Raw genomic sequence first — 26,802 nt, 5'->3', positions numbered from 1 at the left:
ATTTGTTGGGAAATGTTTGGAAAGCCTGTAACATTTTGTGCACGTTACGTCTGAACAATGTGCAACCCTGTGTGAAATACAGCCCACAATATACTCAACATGGTTGTAGCAGCTGTTTGCACCATGATAGATTCTTAGGTGGAAGTTCCAGGGTCAGGCTTAGTCCTGGTTCTGTCCTAAGCTAATTACATCCTTTCATGGACTTTCCCTGCCCAGCCTCCTTTGTTTCCTAGGAGGGCAAATTTTCTACAACAGGCTGACTTCTACAGCTGAAGGGTAACGCTGTGTTTCTTCCTGAGCCTAAGCCCCAAGTAGTTTAGTATTTCTGAGCTTAGTTTTCCAGGAATAGCTGCTATGGCCCTGCACTTCTCACATAGGAAGATATCAGATGGAGCCAGAACGTGGAACTCTTTCTGAGCCACAGGGTCATGAAAGTTTGCCATTAAAGCATTTCAGCCCACAGTCCAATTTCAACCCAGTTCTCTGCCTGAAGTCACCTTTTAGAACTAAAATTGTGTTTTCTTGTCTTTTCTTTGTCTGTCAGCTAGGAATAAATGAGCATTACACAAGGAATGCATTGTTCATATCCAGCTTTGCTTAATAACTGTACTGTGCACAGATTTTTGAGAAGTCTCTTGCTGATTCTAGTATGCATAATAATGTGGCCTACTGAACATAAAACACAGGTTATTTGCTTAGTAATAGCTGTGTTTTGCGTAAAGCTGAAGAATTTAGCCATAGGAGCAAGAAAAATAGAACAGGTACAACATAAGGAGGCTGGAGAATGGAATAAGCACAGACATGGTTCTCATTTTATAATGAGATCTAGATCTTATGAGATATGTATATATCTTCTAGATCTTATGAGATATATATATCTTATGAGATATGAGATCTAAAAGTCTTCTCCCTTCACTGAACTTCAAATATTCTGTGCAGGTGTCTCACTTGTTCATTACTCTGCTACTGAAAACACTCCCAGTGTAACTGGTTTGGCTTTCTGGGTTTTTGGTGTTTGTTTTTGTTTTTTTATAACCTGGGGTTTATATCTAATCAACTAGAATTTTCTGTATTTACCATCTAAAGAAGCTGAGGAAAACCGAAAGCATCACTTCTCTGATCTCTGTGGGTGGAAATGAATCTTGTATGCCTAAAGTAGGGGAAAGAAAAAAGGGGTGGCAGCCCTGGCTTCCATACTTCCAAAAAAAAAAAAAAATTGTTATCTAAAGAAGTTTTATCAGTCTCCCAGAATGATCACAAGAAGAGATGGCAGTCACTGTACCTGGTGCAAGTGGCTGTGCATTCACATGAATTTAAGTTCCTTTTCCAATTAAAAATAAATGGTTAGAAAAAGAGATCACCATTCCTGGTTGCAGTGCAAATCCAGCTGATAGGATGTCAATCCTGGTTTCAGCATCAATCCACCTGCACTGGTCCAGCCCGTGAGATGTCCAGGGTCCTGGTGGCACTGCCTGGGCTTGGGAGGACACCTCTCTATGGGCAGGTTTCCACACCCCAAAGATGAGTTTCTCACTTTCTCTGTAAATTAATTTCCATGTGCAGTCCATTCTACCAGTCTTTCTGGAATGGGGGGAGGGCTTCAGGGGTTTTGGGTAGTTTTAATCCCACCCTGTAGCCCATGTCGATTTCCTGTGCTGTGTTGTGGTTGTTTGTCACAGAAAAATGCCCTATCTCTGGCCCCCCTTTTCCAGCCAAAATTTGATATTTCTCATGGCCCTGTTAATAACAACAATCCTTGGTTATTTCCAACAGACCTTGGTTGCCTCCACGTCCATCCATTTATCAGTGTTTGAGACATACACATTACCCCCTTGTCTTCTGGGAGTCAAGAGCATAAAAAAATCTCACTTTGGACTCTTTGTTTAGATGACCCCAAGAGAGTGGGAATTTTCCACTGTAGCCACAAAATCAGTCAGTAACTTCCTTTGAAGGTTTGTTTAAGAAAAATATGATAACAACCATTTGGTTTGTTATTCAGGCAAGAAAAATAAATTTCCAAGGCTGTTACTTAAAAACCAGGTGCTTGTTAGATACTTGTTAGATCCTGGGAACAGACAGTGCCTTTGATTCGTTCAACATGGGCTTAATCCAGGTGCAGTTTGTCAAGGTCGAGGCTTAATGAGCATTTCTCAGTTCATACTGCAGCCACCACAATCCACCCCATGACTAAAATCAACTTCTCTGGGTCTCTGCTCTTGGACATGAATCCTCCAAGATTTGGAAATGCTGAATAGCAGAGGACACTACAGCAAATACTTGCTGCAACCCTGATCAATTCAAGGCCTTGGCACCATGAGCAGCTGCACTGAGCATTGTTTTCAAAGGTTCTGCTGCTCTTATACTGTAGTATCTCTATGGTAAAAGAAAACATTGTCCGTAAAACTTCTAGGACACAAACTTTTGCAATACTGGTATGAAATTTTGAATTCTCTAAGGAAAATAAACTGTCACAAATCTCCTCACTTTCTACTGAAGGGGCAAGATACGTTTCTTCCACTCTGCCTTTCTCATTATAGATGTAACGTGTTCTAAAAATATGTATATATTTGCATATAAATATAAAAATGTATATGCCTATTTTAAACTTGCAGATAAAAAAGCCTCCTTTGTCTATGATTTTGTCTCTCTGAAAAACGTGGGAGAGGAATCATATGGGATAAATGCTGCTATCACACACTGCATATTGCTAAATACATTACTTGATACTACTGATAAGATCACAGCAAAAAAGCTGAACAGACAAATTATATGGTTAAATCATGTGTAATTTATTTTTTAATATGTTCTAGACATGTTTTTATATTCATGTCTTTCCTCGTTTCTGGTTTTGACATTTAGAGTTTTGTAAATAAATTAACTCTATGGATAGCATTGTGGGAAATTTTCAAAAACACTTGCTGTATGTAGGAAACAAAATGGTTTTGGTTTGCCTGAGATTTTGGTCTCTTGCACAGAGCTCTGAAACCATGCTCTAAATATGGGTAAACACTATAGGAATCCTAAAAAAATATCTTGGCTTTTGGGCCTGGACAATAAAGTTCAAGCTGCAGCGATTGGAAAGTCTGATCAGAAAGGAGACGCTCTCCCAGTTATTTCTGAACATAGTGTGTGACTTATGGATGAACTGGAGCCCATCTTCTGGGAAAACAGTTTGTCTTGTTGAAAACCTTCCTTACGAGAGTTTAACAGATTTTTCTCAGCAATCTGTTCACATCATTGGTTACCCTTCTTGCTAAAAATGTTCTTTTTACTACAAGTTTACATTTTATTGCCAAGACGTGTGAAACTCCAATTACAGATACTTCCCATCTGTGACAAAGAGTCCTCCCATCTGGGTAACCCAAAGATCCAACTTCATCTTATACCTGTAAGGAGACAAGCATGTGTGGGTTGTTCCCTGCAGCTGTGGTTCGAAGCTGTCACAGCAGGACTGCATTCTTACTTTAAAGAAGTGACGGGTTTTCCTTCGGACTCTGTAAACAGCAGTGGTGCTTCGGTGGGAAACAGGAAAGCAATCTGGCTCCCTATTGCTCGATTGAATTGGGTAGAAGGAATGCATAGGGTGAAAGGGTGGGTGGTAATTATTCACGCAGTGGCAATGATTTGATTATTTTTTTTTCCCTATTGTCAAAGAACCTTAATGTGAGTTTTGGTGATAGGTACAGCTTAACCTGCCAGCCAAGACTAGGGCAAGGTTGCAGCCTAGTGCTCACTGTTAGCTGTCATAAGGCATTTGCTGTAGTCAGGTTCAGGTGTGGAAAACAAAGCAAGCATCAACATCTCAAATTAGTAAAGCTTTGGAAATCATGTAGGCTTACATACTTGTTGTCTGAAAAGGATTTTAATTAATTGCTTTGCCATCAGGCTCAGTTTGCTTCATCTTTCTTATTTTGTGGCTCTGGCACAAATGACAGGTTGCTAACTGTGAGCCACATATTTTTACTCTCTGTCAGAATGTATTAAAAAAATTCCCAATAAACTGCCAGAATCATGTGGGATTAGTTTAAAAATATTTGAAGAACAGTGAAACTTCATGCTCCAGAATTACATTCTCAAAATCAACTTTGTTTTGAAAGAAACCTCTGTCACACTGTGTGTTTCCTTTCATCTTGCAGGGGAAATGGCTGGAATGGTTTCTCTCAGTGTTCTCTGTTCCTTAAAATTAAAACCATCTAGGAAACTGGAGCAGTTAGTTCATACAGATTCTAAGCACTCCATCTTCTGCACATTACAATTTCTGCACTAGTATAAGCCTGAACTCCTGAGTCCCTTTGCAGCATTTAGTTGTGTGCATTCAGAGTGTGTGTTTGCCACCATATGAACTGGTTGTTGCACAAAATCACTAAAGCTGAGCCTGTGCATAACTGCTCAGAAAAGGTCCAGCATGTAAATGCAAGAGGATATTTCACATCGTTTAATAGTATTGTGTTTGTACTCCTACAATTGTTCTCTGAATTACCTGAAACCTCTTCCTCCATTTTCCAGTGCTTTTTTTTTCTTTTTAATGAATTATGAGGTTTGTCACATCTTTACTGATTTAGGATTTGTCTGGGTAGGATAGATGCATTTCTGGTGGAACCCCTTTTTATTTTTGGTTTGCCCTTTCTTACAGATGTACATCACAAGCACTATTAAAACAAAGAGCAGCAGGCTAGCCAAGCCTGTGCTGTGTCTGGGAACCCTGTGTGCTGCCTTCCTCACTGGGCTAAATCGAGTGTCTGAGTATCGAAACCACTGTTCAGACGTGATCGCAGGCTTCATCTTGGGGAGTGCTGTAGCCTTGTTTCTGGTAAGTCCATCAGTCTTTCTGTGTTCCCTTTAAATATACCACAGTTTAAAAAAAAAAACAACAACAAAACAAACAAACCCCCAAAGCAAAACAAAACAATTGCAATCACTTGTAGCCTGCAAGATCTAATTATAGCCCCATCTAATTAAAAGTATTATCAAAGAAAATCCTAATATGAAATCAGGTTCATACTAATTGGCGAGTCTAATTTGGTAGCATTTTTAAATTTTATATAGTTCAATTATTTGAATTACTCTCCAAGTTCTTACTTGATCTGTCCTGGAAAATGCTACAAAAGGTGGTGTAGATTTCAATATCAAAAGGAGGGTGTGCTTGAGATTCCTTCTCTGTGTTGCAAAACCCCTCTGTGTTTGTTGTATTTGGCAAAAATGTAAGGTACAGGGTGTTATCTGGAGCTCTGAGCTGTGATCCTGGTTCTCAGTTTTGTTTCAGACTATAAAAAAAGCACAATAGAAGGGAAAGTCAGGATAAATTCTCTTGGAGATAAAACTACCTCCCTTTGCATCTTTTAGGTAAAAGCTGAAATGGTTCCCCCCTCACATACATACTAAAATATATCAAAGGCCTTCCCACAGAATCTAGGAAGAGAATCTCTCCAGACTCTGAATGTAACTGTCTCACCTATGGGCTGTGTGGTTTAAATGTTTTGTTTGGTGATAGGTCTCTTGCTGAGGATTTACTTACACAGCAAGCAGTCCAGGTCACTCTCAATATTACCAAGAAATGTGCCTGGTTCCATTTAATCAAAATATGCCTCAAAACTATCCACTGCATAGCAACAGACACTTTATCCCTGTAATCAGGAGGGATTAGGTTTCAAAGATCCCTTAAATCTTGATTGTCCTGTCACTCTTTTTCCTACTCTGTACTTGAAAAAGCATCAACAAACCTTCAAGCGTCATTTATTCCTGTGCTCATTTCAGATAAAAAGATGTCTACAGCCTCTGACCTGAATCTCCTTGACTTTAATGTGAATACTTTGTCTGGTTCCTGCTGGGAAAGGCAGTTTAAATCTCACCCATGCAATTTAAGAGGCAGCTGCCCCATCTATCAGGCCAGGACAGTGTCTGTGCTCTCAGTACCTGTTGGTGGCAGTGACAGCCTGTCCCCAGCTGTATTTTGACCTTGAAGACCTTCTGGCACCCTGCAAGTGTCACAAGCTGAATTTCAGAGTGGTGGAAAGGGTCTCCCCAGAGGGGTGTTGTCAGATCTCTGGCACTGATCCTGCTGGCACAGGATCCACCCAGGCTGCAGCCTGCTTCTTGCTCGGGTCTATGGCAGTGAAGGGCAACAGCCAGCAAGGAGCTGTCTGCAGGACTCACTCCACCAGTAAATGTGTCAGCTCCTGTGTACCTTCTTTTTTCTGTGTCCTCAAGCTACCCACTGCTGTGCACGGTTGCTCTTACTGGCATCACCATCACCACGTGGGTGGTGTGAGTCTAGTCATGCATAAGGGATAAATATACAAATCAAGGATAAACACAACAGTAGTGATGCTAGAAGCATGCAGGAATGATGCCACATTATGCCATCCAGATGTGAGGGAGGTTCAGCCATCTACAGAGCATGTTCACTTTTTGGAAATGACAAAGAGTCTGAAGGGAGTATTTAGCCAGTTAAAGGCTTTATTTGGGTAGTCTGTGGTTCTGGGATGATAAGGCATACCTGGGGGTTTCTGCTGTGTCCAGTGTGAGAATGGTCCATCACCAAAGCAGTCCATCATGCCCAGCACGTCAGTAACTACACTGCATCCCAAGGCTGACACAGATGATGCCTTGAACCCAAACCCCATTTAAATTCTTTCAGTTGTGTCCCAAATAGTAATTCATTCCCTTGTCAAATTTTTCCTGGGGAGGGAACACACTGACCTCACTCTGGTTTTTTTCTGCATTGCACAGGGGATATGTGTTGTCCATAATTTTAAGGGCAGTCATGCAGCTCCTTCTAAACCGAAGCCTGAAGACCCACGAGGAATGCCACTAATGGCTTTTCCCAGGGTGGAAAGTCCTCTAGAGACACTGAGTGCACAGGTACTGTAAATCTCTTACCCAGACCATCACCAAGCACATTTTCTGTTGCATCAGAGTAAAAAGTAGTTTTGTACCTGACTACATATGCCTCCTTTCAAGCCCATGGAACAGAGTGAATCTGCGTCACAGCAGAGTTTGTTTTAACGGATTTATCCTACCAAATACTATAGATCTTCTGCTCCCATACATGTCCACAGCTAAAGAAATAAGATTTCACATGCCTCACAAAGGTTTCCTTAGAAGAATAGAAAACTGAGAAAAAAATAAAAATAATTCTGCCTATTTATATTCTAGAAAACTTTTGGGATGTATGAAGGATTTACTCTTTCCTGAGGATAAACTAGTCTGTTTTATTCTGTAATAAAAATATTACAGAGATTAGGTGTTGTATCCTTATTACTGTTTGGTATCTTCTATAGTAAGAAGAAATCATACATTTTTTTTAAGTCATCCAAAGAAAAATTATTAGCATTCTTTCAAGCCTGCAAAAAAAAAAGCTGGTGGGAATATCGACAATTTAAATGGCTTGTGTTGGCATAACTGCATCAGACCCAGTCTTTTCAAAACAGACAGGTAAATGCAACCTGCCAGAAATTCTAGGAACAAGGATAAATTGTAACTGATGAGTTATCTGAAATAAACTGATGTAATTTACTTGGTCTTCAAATTGAACTTCCTTTACTGGTCTTCAAATTGAACTTCCACACATGATGTGTGGAAAGATCAATAGCGAGTTTTGTTAAGTCTTTCTGAAATAAACTGAAAAGAGGATTTTTTTTTTTTAAGGGAAATATACTGTCTCTAATGTCTGGAAATCCTTTGCTTAATTGAAAAGTCAATTTTGATTAGGTAAAGATTTACTGGAAGTCTTTCCACTAAATCTGCAGAACTGTGTGCATTAGATGTTCTCTTGATGGGTTTATAGTCCAGAAACTAAGTGCTACTTATATATCTACATTGTGTTGTGTAGACAGAAGGGCTGAGCAGGTGAAAATATTCATGAGCTGTGAGAAATATTTTGTCCAGTCAACTGTTTATAGCTACTGGACTGTGAAGTGCAGGTAGGGACTGAACTTTAACTGTTGATCTAACTGAAATCAACAAGATAATTTTCTTAAATTATAATTAAGAACCGGTATAATTATAATTAGTTATAATATATGGTATAATTATTGACCATAGATCTACAATGCAAGTTTTATGAGTGAGGGTTTTTCCCACTGCTTTTGCATACTAGTAGATTATGTCAGTGCTAGACTGTTGTATACAAACATTCATGTGTGTGCCTTTTCCTCTTTGCAGAATCACTCTGCCTCTATGACAGAAGTAACCTGAGATGGGAGATCGGCAGCTGAAGCTATTTTTTACTACCCTCCAGTAAAATACTTCAAGACACACAGTTACTAAATGTCTAACTGTGATGACTAGTATTATGTTATGTCTAGTTAGAGGCTAATGTTTTGTACTTTTTTTGTATGAGGAAGTGATGTAGCTTGCCCTGATTTTTTGTCAGCTTTAATATTATTATGCTAGACTTTAAAAGCAAAACAGAAAAAGAACAAAAAAAACCCCTTTTCTTGTTTCAAGTGTGCACTGAGGAACTACATCTATGGAATTGTTGATGTTGTTATGTGATATTTGTACACAATTTTTTTTCTTCTCAGTTTTGAATTTATATATCTTGGGAGGGAAAAATTCACTTTTACCTTTTCTTACCGTAAGAAGTTCTAGGTCAGATTCTCATCTGAGTAAACTCAGCATGGATCTGCAGCAATTGCATATATTTAATTAATATTAAAACAACAGTGATCAGGAATCTAACCTGAATAATACTATCGACAAGAAACAAAAATCCATCCTGGATTCAGTGAGCTACTTAAGTGTTTTCTAGGAGTTAATGGACTTCAGTTACCACCCAGTTCCCAGACTAGAAGCATGTTCTTAAGCACCTCACTGAATCAAAGCCTGATTGTTCTGGTGTGGGTGGTTGTGCCAGTTATTGAAGAATAACTAGAACAACACCCTTGGTCTGCAGTATAGACAGACAGGATATCAAAATTTATAGTAGTAGCTGATAGCATGTGAGCTGACTATTATCATCTCCCTAGACCCTCATTCCTCCCCGAGGCCCAGCTAAAGCTCCCAGTGAAATCTGGCTTCAGGAATTGACTATGGGGATATACAGCCACCACTGTGGGGCTCCGGCTGCGCTGTAAGTGTTTCATCATTTCATCATAGATTTGTGGGGTAACTAGTGACACTGCTGCAAAGGAAAAGTGGCACCACTCCTAAACCAGGGTGGCATTCCTTGGCATTCAAATTGGCATAGCCAAGAAGCCAGTTTTGCTGCCCAAAATGTATTTTTTTTTCCTGAGGGGCTTTGACAAGTCAAAAAAAAAAAAGACTGAAAGAAAAGGAAAGACAGAAGAAGACAAAAGAAATAAAAGAAAGAAAGAAAGAAATCTGAGTCTGTAGTAGCAGTCTGCATTTTTTTTGTAAATTCTGCCATACAGAATTTATATCAAAACTGCTATTTTACAATTCAATAACTTTGTCTAAGCATTATGAAGACAACTCAGTATGGGTTGGAGATGGGAAGAACAACAAAAATAATCCCATTTACAATAGTTAGAACTAGGGCAAAGGCTTCATTAAATGATTTTTCACTGTTTCTAGGATTTTCCTGCATCTCATTCTTCTAGCATGGTGATAACTGCTGTGTGTCTCCTTTAAAGAATGGAGCCTTTGTACTTTTACTGGAATGTTTACCTCACATTTCCATGTAGGTTCTTCTCAGCTTTTTTTTTTTTTTTTTTGTATATTTTTTCCAAAACAGAAGCAAAAAAAAAAAAATTATCAAACAAGCAAACACATGAGCCAGTCTTTCATTTGCCTATGACACAAAGAAAATCTGGAATGCCTGTGTCTGGTTGTGTGGTGTTTCTTCCTTCTTCTGATTCCTGCTTCTGGCTTAGGAATATAAGGATCAGACTTGGGCCATGCTTTCTGTGGCCATGAGGAGCCTTTGCCAAGTGTTCTGGGTTCCTCACTGCAGCTGTAATCAAAATTCCAAAGGGAAAAATCTGTTCTGAGTAATTTCATTAAGAAATAGCCTCCCAAGCTGGCTTCTTCACACTTTCTTGTGATCTTCACTACTGCTCTGGCCTAAAACAAAGAAAGATGCATGGGCAGGGCTTCTATTTATTTATTTATTTGTAATTAAATTCAACTGAAGTGACAAATATTTAAAAGCCCAGGGATAAAGTGATTAAGCATCTAAAAATCTTGCCCTTCCATGGCACATGTGCTGTGTGCAGGACTTCAATGTCATTTCAGATTTCTGCTTTTTCAGCTTGTTACAAGCAGTTAAATGTTTTGCATCTCAAACACCCATGTGTTTGATCTCTTCCCTTGTACTCCATTCCCTGCAGCTTCCTGTGCTGAAGGAAGCATGAGGTCTGCACCTCCAAGAGACTGGTACGTCTGGGATCAGGGAAATGGCAGTTTGACTGAACTCAGACACAGCAAAACACAAGACAAGCTGCTGTCCAGCTCCTTCCTTGCCTCTCCCAATTCCCAGTCCTGTTTTTCACTCTGTTCTGATCACATTACATGAGCTATCAAAGTTACATCCTTGGAGAGACACAAAAAGGGGAATGAGAACAAAGTGCAACTACAACTGAAGTGTTTTCCCAGATAGCGAATTTTAAAGATGAAACAAGGAGGCACAGGTATCTCTGATTTTGATGGAAGGACATAATTTCACAAAAAAGTAACTTCCAATTCACTGCTCCTAAACAGCCTCTGAAGCCAACAAGATGAGAGTTAGCCATTTGTCACACTGTGGTTTCCCATAAGCTACAGAGGAGGGATTTGTGAACATTCAGCCTTCCATGGTGATCAGTGAAACATCCCCAGTGCACTCACCCCCAGTTCACCCCATAGTGGAACATGTAGGTGTACACTTACACTATTCTGTCATTCTCCAATAGTCAAAAGGAGAAAGAAAGCATTTCCTAAATTTCTTCAGAGCTTTTGAGAAGAAAGCAGTACTTGAGACGTTTGCTCAGTTAAGATAACTGAGTACTGTAAATAAACAAAAGCAGCAGTGCCTGAGTGTGCTTCATGCATCTGCACACTGAAAGAAACCAGGGGAAGTTGGAGCGGTACAACCAGGACATTTCTGATTACTCCCAGAAAGATCACATAGACTTTCAACCTCACTGGAAACAAGTTGTTTCATAGAAAACACTCAGGAAGTACCATGCATTTCTCAGACTGTTTATTTTCTTGTCCTCCTGACTTCACTGCTTGCCTCCTCCAATTAAAAGCAGACCTGCCTCATCAGTTAGCTGGGAAGAAAAACTAACACTCAAAGAACTTAAAAAATGGGGCCCTTAACAAGCATTGGAGAATTCAACAAGATGCCTCAATAGCAGCTGATTTTATAGGGCTCTCCACCATTATTCAGTGATTTCAATGAACTTCTATTACTGAAAGTCACAGATTTCACCCCAACCAGAGGGCTCTCCTGCTGCCCTACAGGCACAGGAATGCTCTGTGGGGGGACTCACTGCTGCCAGATGATTTTCAGGTTCGGGGGCAGCTCTGCAGCTGCGAGTTCATCGATCTCGGTGCTGTCCTTTACGGGGGTGCGGTAGAAGCCCAGCACGTCCCCGGCGCAGCGCACGCGGTGCAGCTGCGAGTTGGGGACAGCATGTCCCAGCTCTGCTGCCAGCCGGGCCAGCAGGCGATACTTCAGCCTGTTCTCCTGCAGGGGAGCCTGCTGCCAGTCCTCGGGAACAGAGGGCCCGAAGACCTCCCTGACGTGGCACTCCAGGCAGCTCTGCAGGTCCTCGGGAGGGATGTAGCTCCGGCAGCGTGGCAGGGGGTGGATCAGGCTGGGCTCGCTGCTCTCTGCCTTCTCAGGAACTGCTCGGTCTGCTTCCACTTCTCCCTCCTCCTTCCTGCTGGCACCAGAACACATGTTCAGCCTCTGGGCTACACAAGACAGAGTCAGAGCATTTTTGTACTCGTGGTGTTTTAAACCACTCCATCCAGACACTCCACATATCCCATGGACTCATCAGGTCCGTTAGCTAGAAGAGCACAGGCTTTCCCCAAGTGCTGCTCCCCACACAGGCTGCCTCTGCAGAGCAATCACACCCCCACCTTATTTCACTGCTCTGAATGAAAGCAGGATTTTAACAAGATTAGTTACTTGTTTTCTGTTACCGCTCCATTACCTAATTTGCTGTGAATAAAAACCATTTCAGAAAATAACCACTATTACAGAAGAAAAACAGTGCCCATATGTAAGAAAAAAAATCATTATTAGTTTTAAGACAAAAAATTACCTTCTCGTATGCCCCAATCTAGCCAACACCCATGCGTGGTTTCACGCAAACTGTTACAGAGGAACTGCTTTTCATTCCCGCGAAATCCCTTTCTTCCCACTTCTAACAAAAGCAGTAACAGCTCTAAAGGCTCCAAACCTTCACCGCTGCGGCCCCGCCAGCAGTGCACCTCGGTGGGCGCTGGCTGCCCAGAGAACCTGAGGAGCCTCCTTCCCTAAGAACACTCCAAAGCCGCCTGGACAAACCCTGAGGGATTTGCTCAGGGGGTGCCAGGCTAAATGACCTCCAGAGGGCCACGGCCCGGTGAAGGCCCAGCATGAGGAGAAGGCCAGAAGCCACCCCCACCCTGTGCCCTGCGGGTACCTGCGGCCGCCCCAGAACGCCCTAAGCCCCGCGGGGCCGAGCTCCGGCCTCCGCCGCGCCGCCACCCCCAGCGCCAGCAGCGCCCGCACCGCCGCCATGCTGGGGACGCGCCGGGCGCCTGCCGCCGCCGCTGGTGACGTATTGCTGCCGCGCCCCGCAAAGCCTCCTGGGAAATGTAGTCCATCCCCTCAAGCCCGCGCCCTTGCTGGGAAGCGGAATGTGTGGAAATTCCCTTCGGAATAGCCGTTCTTTGATGTTTGGTCTTTGTGTGCTTTCAGACTTAATCGACAGGAGAGGCCATTTTGTCCGTGTAACAGAAACTAGCCAACAAGCTCTAAGCGATGGCCAGGCCTTGGAAAGGCTGGTTACTTGGCTGAATTGCCTTGTTGAGGTGTAGGGTTTGACAGGCTTCAGTTACCTCAGACACAGGGGAGGTTAGCAAGGCTTGGAAAGAAGGATGTACCACTGGTGGTGGACACAAAGATTGCAGGATTTATGGGCACAAGGACATTTGGCAGAACCCCCAAGGAAAGGAACAAACAGATAAAGCCAATGCAGAAACTGTGCTGAATCAGGTCTGGTGGGGTAAAAGGTAATTCCAGTAAGGCGACTCACGGCCACCAATTTAAGAAACCACTGACTGAAAAGAAAGACTGAGCATGCAGACTAATTAGCATGAGAAGCAAGAGGACCATTAACTGACAGCAAACAGAATACTAATTATTATGAAAACTAGATAACTTGTAGTCAATGAATATTAATTTCTTTGTTTACTAATATATATAAATAGGGGGAAATTTTTGTCTTCTTGGTGGTGAGGGTGGTTTATAAAAAAGAGGGAGAGAGACTTTCTGCACAGACAGATAGTGACAGGATAAGGGGGGCAGTTTTAAACTAAAAAAGGGAAGAGTAGATATTTGGAATAAATTCTTTGCTGTGAAGGCAGTGAGGCCTTAATACAGATTGCCCAAAGAAGGTGGGAACACCCTATCCCTGGAAATGTTCAAGGCCAGGTTTGGACAGGGCTCAGAGCAGCCTGGTCCAGTGGAAGCTGTCCCTGCTCATGGCAGGGAGGTTGGAACTAGATGGGTTGGAAAATATAATAGTTCAGGTTATTTCTAATGCAAATGATTCTGAGATTAATCTTCGATCAGAGTATCAGTAGGGTGCTGCTCATCAGGAGCAGAAGTTTCCATGAACTCAGATATGTGGAGACCCAGAGGAGCACAGCTGAAGCAGGAAGGAGGTGTTATTCCTGACACTAGCATCAGACTCTGGAGTGTTTTTTGGCAAATAACTGGCTCTGTTCATTGTCAGGAGAAACTAAATGCAGGCCTTAATTATGCAGTGACTGAATCCACATGAAGGATTTTGGCTGTTTATTTATTGCCTGTGTGACACACTGGTTATTAACTCAGAGGCCATGAGGAGGTGGTTACAGGCCAGTGATTTTGCCTGTTTTCCCCGTATTTGTTGGCAGGAGCAGCAAGTGCCAGTGGCCAGGAGGAGCAGCCAACAGAGAGAGGTGACCCTGAAAAGGTGTGGAGTCCTCTGGGTGACCTGGCCCTGGCTGTTTAGGGGGCTGCTCCAAGGCCTCATGTGTTGATTGGTGTAGCACGTAGCCAGGCAAATATTCTTACGTAACGCTAGGCCTGCTGTTTTTGCCATTTATGCCTTTTTCTCATGACCATCTGACTGTGCTTTTGTTAACAAAGCTTACACCTTTAAAAGGGACACAGTAATGTGCCAAAGGTTGAACCATGTGTCTGCAACATCAGCTTCATTACTCAAGCTACGCAACAGGTACACCAAGATGCCTTCATGCATGCTTTTTGTTAATTATTGTGGAAAACACCACTGTAAAAGTGGCTTGTGAGGACAGACTTTGCACAGCCCTGACTCAATGTGTGCAACCCTAATACAGTGTTTACCAGCCTCCTCTCACCAGAAATGGTTCTCCAGAGTCATGAGGTGCTTCTGAAGGTATTGTTGTTTATCTGTGGCCTGACTCCCCAGCGCTGCTTGCTGTCTACATCTCCCAAGTGTTGTAGTGTCTGCCAGACTTCTGTTGGCAGGATTAACCTCTCCAGCTGTGCCACTACTGGGTTATCTCCCTCTGATACCCTCAGAGTTTCCCAAACTCACCAGCTGCAACACTTTGTGACTCCATCTTTTAAAGGACCACAAAAAAACACAGATGTGTGAAAGATATTATGAAGTTTACACAAACAAAAAGAACTGTGAGGTAGAGATTAGTTTTCAATTACTGTTTTATTGACATGATTGAATACACAGTCAGGTTTTATAATTCAGGATTGTGGCTGCTAAGTGTGATAATGGACAAGGGTAGCTATTTGAATTGCTAGGGAACTACTAAATCTGCCTCCTATTCCAGGGGTTGAGTTTCAGACTGAGGGAGGATGGGTTCATGATTCATTGGCAGCTGTTTGTTGTTTGGAAAAAAATCCCTTTCCTTGGAACATGCAAATGAAAAAAAAAAAATATCCCCTTGGTATATTGTGGGAGTGAAGGGTGGAGAGGAAGCTAAGCCATTCTATCTCCAGTTTGGTGTAGGGTAAGGGAAATTAGATTTCTGTATTTTTCTTTTATTTCTGAACATCTTCCACTCTGTGAGAAGGGACAAGAGGAAGGAAGGTTCCTGCTGTTTCAGTAGGTGTAGCTGGCAGTGAACAGTGACTGTGTGGCAGCTGCGTCGTTCTTCCCAGACTGGACATATTGCCCCCTGCAAGCCAAACTGTTAATCTGAAAAAGAAGGGGGAAAAAATATGAGGGAGAAACAATCAGCAGCATGGAGTAGGAAAAGCCGGTGTATACAGAACAACCAGCAGGAGTAACCAAGCAAGGCAGAAATAACAGAGTAGTGCCCCAGGTGAACAAAGTGCCAGGAAGGATGGGATCAAGAGCAGCCTTAGGAAGATGACAACAAGGCACCTTCATGGTGACAGCTCTTCTCTCTGCTCAGGGGAAGCCTCGTACCTGTGCCCGCTTGCGGAAGGCCTCTTGAGCAGCTTTCTTGTTCTCATTTTTGCCCAACCATGCAGCCAGGGCAGAGGCCTGCAGGGCTCTCCCGTAGGAAAAGGTCAGTTTCCAAGGCTTAGGAAGAGGGCACTGATTCATGGCATTCAGGTTGAGAGAAGCCTCCTCTTCACTCTGACCTCCAGACAGGAAGCAGATTCCTGCAAGAAAGCGGTTTTGAGGCTTAGAAATACAATGTTCCGGCCACCTCAATCCCTAATCTTTACTTGCCAGAGGAGCAGGCATGTCAGAGGTAGGAGAGAGAGTGGGAATGAAGAGATAGGAATGAATCAGGAATCACCAGGAACAGCAGCAGGAACGGTGCGGAGGAGAGTAGTGACGGTTGCTATGGCTACATCCTGAGGGGTGTACTTCTTAGAGCAGGAATGCCCAGCCGTCACCATGTTGGGTTTCAGCAGTGTCCCCTCCAGGTACACGTGATGATCATTCAAAGCCTTGTAGACAGCAGCCAGAACCTGAAAACGGGAGGATTGAATACAGACCTCTGCTCAGATCTTCACCTCAGGCTGCTTGGAAAGACAGCTTGTTATTTGGTACTGTAGCAAAATTGAATTGAATTTTGTTTTCTCATGAAATTTATTTCTAGGGTTGCAGTTGTGGAGGCCCCACTGCCTTTGAGATGACCAGGATACAACTCTGTATATTTAGCAGATTTGTCCTTGGTGAAATTGAGGTCATTGGGTTTGGTCCCAATACATCTTTTTGAGATTGAGAATGCTTATATTGTTATTAAAGTGAAAATCCAAAAGCATGGAAAATACTCTTGGATTTCCTATTAGTTTGTTATGTGCCTAGGAGCAGCTCATTTTTGTCATGCAGTTACGAAGGCCATTTTTGGTCAAATCACTTTGAGATCTGTGAGCACAAACTGCACAAAATTTAGCTGCAGGTTTGTGAGAGGGAGCACAGAGGGAGGAATCTCTTCTTACCTTCTCTGTGACATACTGACAGCGCTGGAGATCATGGTCTCCATCAGGCAGGACTTCTGGCTCCACAATGGGCACCAAGCCATGCTAGGAAAAGAAAGACAGGGGATTCTTTAGGGGTATGGAAGTAAAACTGCTATTTTTGTTTGTCTTGACTTTGGTGGTATTCCTTCATGCTGTGCTGCCCTTCCTCCTTGTCTTTCCCAAAACCCTCACAGGGATTCTCCTTTCAAGCTACCTAGTGTATTATCAGAGGGAAGAGGGAGAAGGGACAGCAACATCTCAGGAAAGGTTGCTGCAGAGAAGGTACCTGCTGGCAGATACTGGCATAGCGTGCCAATGTGTTGGCATTCTCTTGGATGGCAAGTTGAGAGGGTGTTGTGCTGGAGATCTTCAGCACTGCACGCCACTTGCCAAAGTCAACACCATCTTTCTTGTACTGGGCACAGCGTTCAGCCAGACCATCCAGCCCTGCAGAGGAGAATAATGCTTCACTGAGAGCTACTCTTCAGCATGGAGATCTGGAAAGTCCTGTGACTTCAGCCAAGGCTGCATCTCAGGTAAGTCATCCTATGGTTTTTGCTGCCTGGGCCATAGCTTAGGCTCCTTGGGCCTCTCCTTACCTTGGATGGTGGTTTCTCCATTTGTTCCTGCTAGAGGTGCTGTGCCTTTATCCAGCTGTGGAGGTCAGAAAAACAGGAAAAGTTACAGAAAGGTGGGAATTGGGCTATTTCTTACATTCCTACCCATGTCTGGTCGCCTTTGAAGGCAGACTGTTACTAATGTGTGGACCTTAACATGTTCGGGATGCAAAGGAAGGAAATGTTGGAGCAAAGGGGAAGAAAAAGGAGTGAACTGGGTAAGAGGAGGAGCAGTGTGTATATAGATGCCTCCAGGTAATGGCTCAAGAACTTTATTAGATGTGGAAAGAGTTAGGTTTAGGTTACCGCATGGAGAGACTTATTTGCAGTGAATGGTGAGTAGATAGGAGTTGGTGTATGAAAAGCTCCAGCATCTAGTTCCAGCAAATGTGCCTCTAGTTAGTTGCACAAAAGCAATGCAGAGAATTTTAAAACCAAGGACAAAAATGAGGGGGGAGGGGGCAGTGTTTTTTAAAAGACAGTGCAGCCCCATTTATAATTTTCTCTGAAAATGAGATTTGGATTATTGTGCCAGCCCAACACATGCAGATACGCACCTTAATTCCTACCACAATGCCTTTTTCCTTGATGATTGCTGGGAATGGCTTTCCACTGCTGTCTTTCTGATAGAGAGTCTCATGGAAAAGGATCACTCCCCCAATGCTCTGGTTGATTGAAGTGTCCGAAGAGAAGAGGATCTCTCTAAAAGCTCGGCGGTTCTCCTCTGTGTTCTCCACATTGATCCGCTGCAGTCTGTTCCCCATGGTACCTAGTAAGGTGGACAAAGAGGTTCTAGGCTTGGCTGGCCTCCTGGTCCCAATAAGTAGTAATGAACTTCAGTTCAGAGCTTCCGTTCTCAACCCATAGTTTGTAAGCTTTTGTTGTTATAGCTGCAGCGCTGCCTGGCTGATTTGTTCTGGTCAGACAACAGTTGCAAAGTGGTTTTCATCTACTCAACTGATTTCAAATATGAAGCAAAACTAAAAGGAAAAAACATCTTGCATACTGCTAACTTATTGATGTCCAGAACTTACCCACTGATTCATCTGCAGCTAGGATCCCCTTTCCTGAAGCCACAATCCGCTGAGCAATGTCTGCAAGAGCTTTCTTCTGCTCTGGAGACAGTGCTGGGAACTGGTGAGTCATGTTGACTTATCTGTAGGAGAGAATTCCTGTTGTAAGTAATTACAAGTAATTGCTGGAGACTGTGAACCAGTGACACCACTCAGATGTTTCCTCTGCAGGGCTCTTGGTGCTTATCTGGTCCATGTTATCATAGGCAATATGACTAGAAATCCATCTGAGTTCTTTTAGTCTCGACGTGTCTGGAAAAACTAGAAAGAAATGCAGGAGATACATCCTGCTACATCCTTCTAAAACCAAAGTGAGAAAGACTTTGCATTTTACCTGGATTTGCTCAGAAAATAAAGGAAGGTCAGTCTGTCATAAAAACATGCACCAAATAACAAGTAAGCAAATTGCTGACTCTGCATACTTTTTGGTTCCTGTCCGTAGAATGCCAGTTATTCATTGCTTACCTTTACACATTTCCTAACACTGCTCCTCTTCTATTTCCTACCTCTGTTGGCAGTACTTGCTGCTGTGTCTGGTTGCTGTGTCTGGTCCATCCCTAATCTTTTGCCTGTGTTTGTAATTCTTCTCCCTATGCCTGCTTTCAGAACTGTAGTGCATTGCTTCCTCTACAGAAGATTTGGGGCCTTAGGAGAATTCACTCCTCAGTTTTATATATTTAGCTGGGGTAGAGGGTTACCAGCTGCAACTACCCAGCACCTGAAATCTGGGTTCTTTCTTGACATGACAAAATTCTTGGTCTTATCAAAGTTTTGGTTATATGACATTAAATTACAGTTTATCATATGTGATAGCTAAAGCAATGCCTCTGTTTTTATTAATGGTTGGTAAATCCAGAAGGTACTTAATTAAAAACAACATAAAATATCTCAAATATCACATTTTCATTCAAAAGGGCAGGACTCTGGACAGTGTTTGCATTTTCTATTCTCAAACTCTGCCTGAGTTTGAGAGGAGTGAGAACATGCCATTTCAATTTTCATCAGAGATGGCCAGAAAACATTTCTCCCTATATAAGCATGTAGGCAGTCAAATACCACTTCTTATTTCCCGGCACACAGATACTGAGTTGCCAGGGAATCCTTGTCTTATCCTTTCTGCTGAAGAGCATAATGGGGAGAAACAATGAAGAGTCTGTCTGCTACTCATGATAGGGTACAGAGTTCTGTATTGTATGTCAGATGGTGCCGTAATTTTCTGGCAACTGTGCCATCAGAGTATGGTAATGGCTGCAAATTCATGTCCCTGATTTATAGCTGAAGCTACTTTGGTACTGGTAATGTTATCCTGCAAGATTCAAATGATATTGTCTGCCATACAGACCAGTCAGATGCAGGTCTGCTTTACATCTTTGCGAGCTGAGCCTGGAAATTTTCACATGCAGCTTACCACAGAGTGAGTAATTTTAGGTTTAGAGGGAAGATGAAGGAGTGCAGGATGAATACTTAGTTAAATTAGAGAGAGTTTCCTGCTTTTCAAAGGGCTAAAATGCCTTCTTGCTGTGGTCATGGTGAAACAGGCTTAGCTGAACCCCTCTCTCCGACTGTCAGCCTGTGGCCAGAACTCTGGGAACCATCCTTCTACTGTGGTGGTCACAGCCCCATCACTCCCAACTCTTGGCCTTTTCAGCTCACTCAGAAGAATTTTAAAATCTATGGTTTATGCTGCATAGCTACTTCAGTTCACCTACAACTCTCCTTATCCCTCACCTGCTTTCTGTGTTGGATATGTCTTAAAAAGAGAAAACTGGCTTGTTACTATGATTACTGTAATAATAGCTTGGTGATGAGCACCTCAGTTAAAACCACACTACTGTTAAACAATTTGTTATGCAAAATTATAAGGAATCACTCTAGTAGTTTAGAGCCTCGTGGACAAGATTGGAAAATTGTGCTATAGCAAGAATAAGATCATGTCTAAGGTCAGAGTTAATTAATTGCTAAATCAGGGGTGGGATTTTAGAGTTGCAGTTTGGAGCTGTGTTACAGCGCCAGGAGGTGTATCCAGGTAACCTTGAATTCAGCTGGCTGGACTGCAAGATCACCAGTTGCTCCAGTCATGTTATGATGGGTACACTTTCTTTCCAGCAAGGCAATAAACAATCAGGCTAATGTCTGCTCTATCTTACTTGTTCCAAGTGTTTGCCTAAAGATAACAAGGGGACACTTATCACTCAAAACCAGCTTGCAGGGCAAATTTTCAAGATACAGAAATATGAGTTTTCAGTGAATAATGCTATTCCAAGTGAAAACTCTGAGAGACTGAAACAACAAAGTGATGAACTGGAAGACAGAAAATTAGTTCCAATTTCTATGCAAGTATCTCACTGAGTGTAAAGGGGCAGGTGGAGATTTGCCCAAAGTCTCCCCAGAATTATCTTTAAGGCCATGGTGAGTGGTTCCCAGATACTCTGCTGAGCTACAGGAACAAATAAAAGGCACGGCGTTTCTAGCTGAAATGGCAAAGAAATTAGGACAAAATAACAACTGTAAACCTTGTAATAGCTCAAAGGTGCAGAATGTTCTAGAACTCTTGATTTAGGCTTTTATTTTTCTGTGATTCTTTCATGAGAATAATAATTTCTGACAATCTTCATGTCTGCATTCAGAAAGGGTGTATCTGCTCAAGGTCCTGCTCTGAGCAGGGGAGCAGGCACAAGAGGAGTGAAGAAGCCTTACACTTCAGTAACATTTCATTAAGCCACTATTGTAAAGAATAAACTCTCAGCACATCCATAAAAGCATTAATGTTACCATATTCATATCCCCTCAAAGAGCTGAATATGTCACCTCACAAGCTCTGAGAAAAAACAGTTGTGCTTAGGCTGCCAGAGCTGCAGAGCTCATTTCAGTCTTCCAAGAATGAAGCCTATTTGTCTTAATCTGATTTATCTGTTTAAATTGACAACTTTTCCAGAAAGAAAAAAGTTCTAATGAATTGTGATCTCAGTAACAGTAACTGGTAGTTGTCCCTCCACTAAGGTGTTTCAAGAAGCTTTATTTTTATTTACCCATAGGCTGTGGGCTAAGTGTCATAAGCTCAAGTGATTTCACACTGATTTTACATTGTATGAATGCAATGCAGTCTCTTTGTAGTATCTGCTTACTTTTTTTTTTTTTTTTTTTTTTTTTTACGTAGAATTATAAAAGAACCTCAAAAGAATAAAACTGCACAACCCCACCCCCACCCACCCCCCACTCCAGCTTTGTAGCTACCCGGAGCACTTACCAGGCTTCAATAGCTCCTTAAGCAAACTAATTTCTTTGTTCAGCCCCCATTTTCTGCCCAGCAGGAGATGGGGGTGTAGAAACAGAGGACAGCACAGTTGTAAAAGTAAATATTGTATTGCTGAAATCTTGGGTTTCTCTTGGCTACCATAAAGAAAGAAGGGCTGAGGGGAAATGCATGATGGCAGCACAAGCACTTGCTCCTGTTAATATTAATAGTGAGAACCAAAGAGCAGAGTCAAGATGAATAACAGAAGGAACAATGTTACATTTTGCTTCCAGTCATCTTAGAAACTTCAATACATCATTGGCTTATTTTCTTTTCAAGAACCTCATGTGACTGGTATCTTCTGATCTTACATAAAATCTCACCTGAGTCCCAGTTTGCAGATGGGACAAGACTGGATCAGAATATCTAAATTTTTCTTTTGGGTCTCTGTACTGCCTTATTTTATAAAATTGGATCCAAAAGTACAGTACCAAAGTTTTAAACTACAGCTTGTATCCCACACATGTAATTTTTTTCCTAATCAATTACTAGTAAATACCACCATTCAGTATCCTCTCTAACAGTCAGCAATACAAACTCTGCACACAAGAAATTTGCTTCCAAAGAACAAGGTTTGAAGAAGAAGCAGCTGAATACATAAATAGATAAATACAGTTGGTAGAGACAATGAAAAGTATTCAAACTTTGACCTATCACATGTAGGCACAGTGTTGGCATGACTGAATTTACTTCTCTTTTACACTTACATGCTTAGAGGAGGCAGACACATGATGACTTAGGCACCTTATATTCCCTGCAGGGGACATCTGTGGTTACTGACCTCAGTTCTCTGTAAGGAGCTCCATTAAAAAGCTGTTTCTAAGTAAGTCTGGTTCCTTGGGCGTGGGGAAAACAGATGGGTATGAATGGCTGGGCAAACCCAGCCCCATCCAACAGATGGGGACAGAGCACATTCTTACCTAGGTGGCAGAAGACACACAGCTGACAGGACTACTTGATACGCCTGATTGATGGGCAGCCATCCAGGGGAGCCTGGACATGGGAGTGGGAAGAGGCCAACAAGAGCACCATGCAGTCTGGCCAAGACAGATGCCCAGATATTGCCTGGGGTGCAGAGCACTGGCAGCCATTCCCCAGGACTAGTGGGATGAGGGAACAGCTCTTTGGGGATGGCCTAAGGCCCTGTCAGGTAGCGAGCTGAACAGGGCCAGCAGCAAGGGCCCAAGCATCCTGTGTGAGCAGGGGTCTGTCCTGGAAAGCCAGGGGAGGAGATGGGTTAATCCCCCTTTGCACAGCACTCCATAGTTAACATCTGAGTACTGCATGCAGTGTTGGGCCCCTGCAGTACAGGAAAAACACTGACATACTGAAGTGAGTTAGTTCAATAGATGCCACCAAAAAGCTCAATGGCTGCAGCACTTGCTCTGTGAGGAGAAGTCTGCAGAGAGGTCTAGTTCAGCCTCAAGCAGCAATGGCCTGAGGGACAACTCTCAGCAGTCCTCAGTACCTACAGAGTGTGATTGAAGAGGCAGAGCTGGGCTTCTCACAGCAGCTGTGACGGGACAGTGAGAGACAATAGGCACAAGCTGAAACAAAGGTGATTCAGACTGAATATGAAGAATCCAATCCAAAGCAATGCAGGTTTTTTTTTCACTACTAGGACAGCCAAGCAGTGTAACAGATTGACAAAAAAAGCCGCAGTGTCTCCATCCTTGCAGGCTGCCAAGATGCACCTGAATAAAGAACTGAGCACCTTGGTCTGACCTCGTGTCTAACCCTGCTTTGAGCAAGGGGTGCTTGGACTACAGACTTCCTGTGTCCGTTTCAGCCTGAATTACCCTGTGACTCTCAGTGAGTACCTGTTCTAAGGAGTTACGGTGGAAGTGGTACCTCTTCACATCTATGAAAGAGCTCTCAGGAAAGAACAGAACATGTTTCCCATTATCTTTGCACTGAGATGAAGGTATTAGGTCAGCAAAATATTTCATTTCTGGATTCTAAAAAGTCTCAAGGGTTTGGGACAAAAGGAGATACTCAGACTTCTGTCACCTAGAAAAAGGGGTAGATGCTTTGATTGACATGCTAATGTCACCATCTCATCAGTCCGTTGGGGCATATATGATTGTAAATTGCTTGGTTGTTTTTTGCTCTGAGTTTTTTTACCATCCTCATCTTCTGTCTAGAGACTTTGATTCAATCTGCTGTTGCAGGTGGAACTGCAGATCTCAAGTTCCCTGTGCTGATTCCCATGTTAGCCTCAGAGCCCTGAGCAAATGTATCCCTATTTCATTACCCTAGCAGCTGCGAAAGGAGGTTATGTTCAGAGACCTGTCCTCTGCAGTCAGTGCAGAGCACTCAGAATGGCTAATTTTGGCTGAAGTGGCAAGAAGATTATTGCTTGGAAGCAAGTGTTATTAGGGAGAAGCTACTTCTCTTTCAGGGCTGGACTTTTCTCAGAGAAGGTAAAAAATTGTGGTTAGACTCAAATTCCTTGTACTGCCATCGGGGGAGGGTGGGGGAAGCAGTGGTGAGTCTCAGGCGGACTAAATAGTTTTGGGTAAGCACATGGGATAGTTGAGTGATGGAGGATCACAGAATCAGTGAGGATTTGAGTTGGTCAAGCAATTTCCTGAAGCTAGCTGTTCACAGCTTGAAATGTTACAGCCTACAGAAGCAAGAATAGGCTTTGCTTTCTTGCCCTGCAGACCTTATACCCCCTTGCCAAATAATCTTATCAGAAGAAGCTGTACAACAAGCACACATAATTGCACTTCTGTCAGCACTGATGTTTGTCAGGACCAGCTGCCTTCTCCAGTCATTCTCTGTTCTCCTTGCAAAACAGAAATTTAAAAACATACACGAAACAAAGCAACAGAAAGCAATGCAGGTATGTTACTGCTCTAGTCCCCTTAGGCAGAGGATTCGCTCATGCACTCCAGGAGTTCTGAGTGACTAAGCTAAGTTAGAAAGCCAGTGTTAGCAGCAAATGGATCCATTTTAGAAGACCACTGCAGAATGGCTCAGCACTTATTTCTCACAAGCTGTTCCTGAAACAAAATTAAAACCAAAAACAACTTTCCCATTGTAGATAAACATACCAGGTCACAGCTGCTGATATATGTACCAGCTTTAAAGTTTAGAAATTAAATTATTATACTTACTTGTTTGTGGGCAGTGTCTCTGCTGCTACAAGCTTCTGGTGAGGTGTTTGGAGGCAAAGAGACCCGGTCCTTCTAATCACTAACTTTTATAAAATTCTTGGTGGGGCTTTTCACCCCCCCCACCCCTCCCCCGCTCCACTCTTTCATTGTCTCTCCTCCCCCAGAAGCTGTCAGGGGACATGTCACTGCTCAAGGTCAGTCATTGGCTATCAGACCACCACCACACACCTCCAATGGGACTTGGTCATGCTCCTGCTGTTCCTCCCCTTTCCCCTCCCCTGTGTATATAAGGCTATTCATCCAGTAAAACTGAGATGTTTTCCAGTTATTTCAAATTATTTCTCCTCTTTCTGAAACAGATTACAAAGAAGTACAAGAGAAACCATGGAAATTGCTTACAGGTATCTTGGGCACAGCTTTATAATTTATAATTTAGGGTTAGGTCTTCTGAAAGCTTATAATTAGGAAATTGCAGGAAGAAAGAGCAGAAAACAAAATGCAGAAACAATGCAACAGATCCTTAACCAGCATGAGCTGGTATTATTTCAGTGGCTTCCCTAGTGTTACACTGCTTTTCCTCCCTGGAAAGTCTAGCATGAAACCCTATGTTCATTTTCCAGTTGGTATATGGAAAGGCAAAATGTGATGCTACAGTATCAGGTATAATGATAAAGTTTAATGCAAGTTCTGATTTTCTGTAACACAATGTACCTGTGAAAATAATGGTTGTCAGACCACATATGCCCAGTTTGAGGTGCACAGCTGCAAGCCAGGTTTCCCCCCAAATCCCACTGAGATGCCCACCCACATTGTGGTGACATGCAAACTTCTGTTGCTTAGCAGACGTTTTCAGTGAAAAACACTGATGCTGTATAAATGGTGTATCAGTGTTGCAGTTTATATGAATCCACACTACAGTCATTCACCAACTCTAGGCCTATAGGTTTGATTATTTGCTTTAATTTCTTTCTCCCCATCCTGCAGGCCAGTACTCCTGGAGGGAAGTATAGCACAAGGACTGCTGGACAAACATCATACCCTCAGCAACCTTGGACATTGGCACCTTTTTACCACAGAGATCTAGTGTTTGTCTGAAGAATGACGTCATTCCTCCATTTGTTTGGCCGCTGCAGTGACCCTTTGGCCTTTACATGGACAGGTGAGACCCTGATTTCTCTCTCTACAACACTGTCTAGCTCCTTGAGCCTCTCTTGTGCAGCTGCATGCCAAGGGCAGTGCTTGTAGGAAACCTTAGGAGCCTACCAGGCTGCCAGTCAGCAGAGAAACCTGAAGGAGCTGACAGTGCAGTCCAGTCAAAGGCCTTGTGCTTGTGTTCCTCTGTTTTCCTCCACGTTGCCCTTCCTGATTGGTGTTGTTTGGAAGCTGTAGCACATTACATGGACATAAAGCCTTCCGTGCTTTACAGTGTTTGCTTTACATTTCATTTCTCCCATCCTAGCAGAAAGACAAACAACATGGTGTATTAAAGATTCTTTATCACTACAGAAGCATCTAATATAGATTAAAAATATTTTTCATTAAATATCTTATCTAAGACTCTCTTGAGACCAAGAAGGTGCCATAATGGTGGTCTTCTTCAAAGTCATAATTTGACTCCTGTTGTTCCTGGTTTGGCTAGAAGCTGACACAGGAGGGAAGTTCTTGGAAGTGTTTTATTCTCAGTCTCATCTGTGATATGGTCTCACAGGTTATTAGAGAAAATCTTTGGGAGTCTTCTTGAAAAAAAAGCAGTGTCAGACATTTAGATACACTTTAAATAATCCCCTTGCAGTCCACTCTTCAGAAGCATATAAATGTATTTCCAGATGGTTAATTGCTGGTATGTGCCTTTCCAGGCCTTCTAACCCTTCGATCCAGCACCCTGAGCACAGGATTACAGGTCCTCACAGATATTTTGAGGACACAGGGGAAAAAAAGTAAATATATAAGATGCTTATCTTTTCATTTAATTTAGGAATAGGAGCCTTTTCAGGACAGAAAATGGAATGAAGTATCCTAGTAGATGATGTCACTGTAAGATGTTAGTATGCAGACCCATCACACTGACCATACTGTGCAGAAATAATAGTGATATTAAAATGACAGT

General features: G+C 42.6%; 3 protein-coding genes across 8 annotated transcripts in view; 1 reads left to right on the top strand and 2 right to left on the bottom strand.

Moving 5' to 3' along the window:
* Positions 1–9,532, top strand: part of PLPPR1 (phospholipid phosphatase related 1) — a 130,622-nt gene extending 121,090 nt beyond the window's left edge. For all 4 annotated transcript variants that reach the window (XM_030258392.4, XM_072922696.1, XM_072922697.1 and 1 more), the window contains 3 exons: positions 4,634–4,810; positions 6,730–6,861; positions 8,164–9,532. In XM_030258392.4, coding sequence (XP_030114252.1) covers positions 4,634–4,810; positions 6,730–6,861; positions 8,164–8,196 — 342 coding nt within the window. In that variant the 3' untranslated portion in view covers positions 8,197–9,532. The remainder of the gene's footprint in view (positions 1–4,633; positions 4,811–6,729; positions 6,862–8,163) is intronic.
* Positions 9,533–11,126: 1,594 nt separating this feature from the next.
* On the bottom strand, positions 11,127–12,780 carry LOC100224449 (large ribosomal subunit protein mL50). Of its 3 annotated transcripts, none has more exons than XM_032744598.3 (2): positions 12,582–12,780; positions 11,127–11,862 (listed from the first exon to the last, which is right to left on the bottom strand). In XM_032744598.3, the coding sequence occupies exons 1-2, from the start codon at positions 12,763–12,765 to the stop codon at positions 11,432–11,434; spliced, it is 615 nt and encodes a 204-aa protein (XP_032600489.3). In that variant the 5' UTR covers positions 12,766–12,780; the 3' UTR covers positions 11,127–11,431. The 3 variants fall into 3 exon arrangements, with proteins under 3 accessions (XP_032600489.3, XP_012432872.4, XP_002186696.4); XM_012577418.5 differs by having other exon boundaries at positions 11,127–11,831; positions 12,582–12,738; XM_002186660.7 differs by having other exon boundaries at positions 11,127–11,828; positions 12,582–12,734.
* A 2,053-nt stretch (positions 12,781–14,833) lies between these two features.
* Positions 14,834–24,806, bottom strand: LOC100227328 (fructose-bisphosphate aldolase B). Its single transcript, XM_002186696.7, has 9 exons — positions 24,696–24,806; positions 18,240–18,361; positions 17,763–17,974; positions 17,188–17,242; positions 16,875–17,035; positions 16,568–16,651; positions 15,919–16,093; positions 15,579–15,778; positions 14,834–15,344 (listed from the first exon to the last, which is right to left on the bottom strand). The coding sequence occupies exons 2-9, from the start codon at positions 18,349–18,351 to the stop codon at positions 15,249–15,251; spliced, it is 1,095 nt and encodes a 364-aa protein (XP_002186732.1). The 5' UTR covers positions 18,352–18,361; positions 24,696–24,806; the 3' UTR covers positions 14,834–15,248.
* Positions 24,807–26,802: the final 1,996 nt, after the last annotated feature.

Source organism: Taeniopygia guttata, chromosome Z (assembly GCF_048771995.1).
Source record: "Taeniopygia guttata chromosome Z, bTaeGut7.mat, whole genome shotgun sequence".
Taxonomy (NCBI): domain Eukaryota; kingdom Metazoa; phylum Chordata; class Aves; order Passeriformes; family Estrildidae; genus Taeniopygia; species Taeniopygia guttata.
Note: the sequence above shows the minus strand (reverse complement) of the source record. Positions and strands in the feature narration are given on the sequence as shown.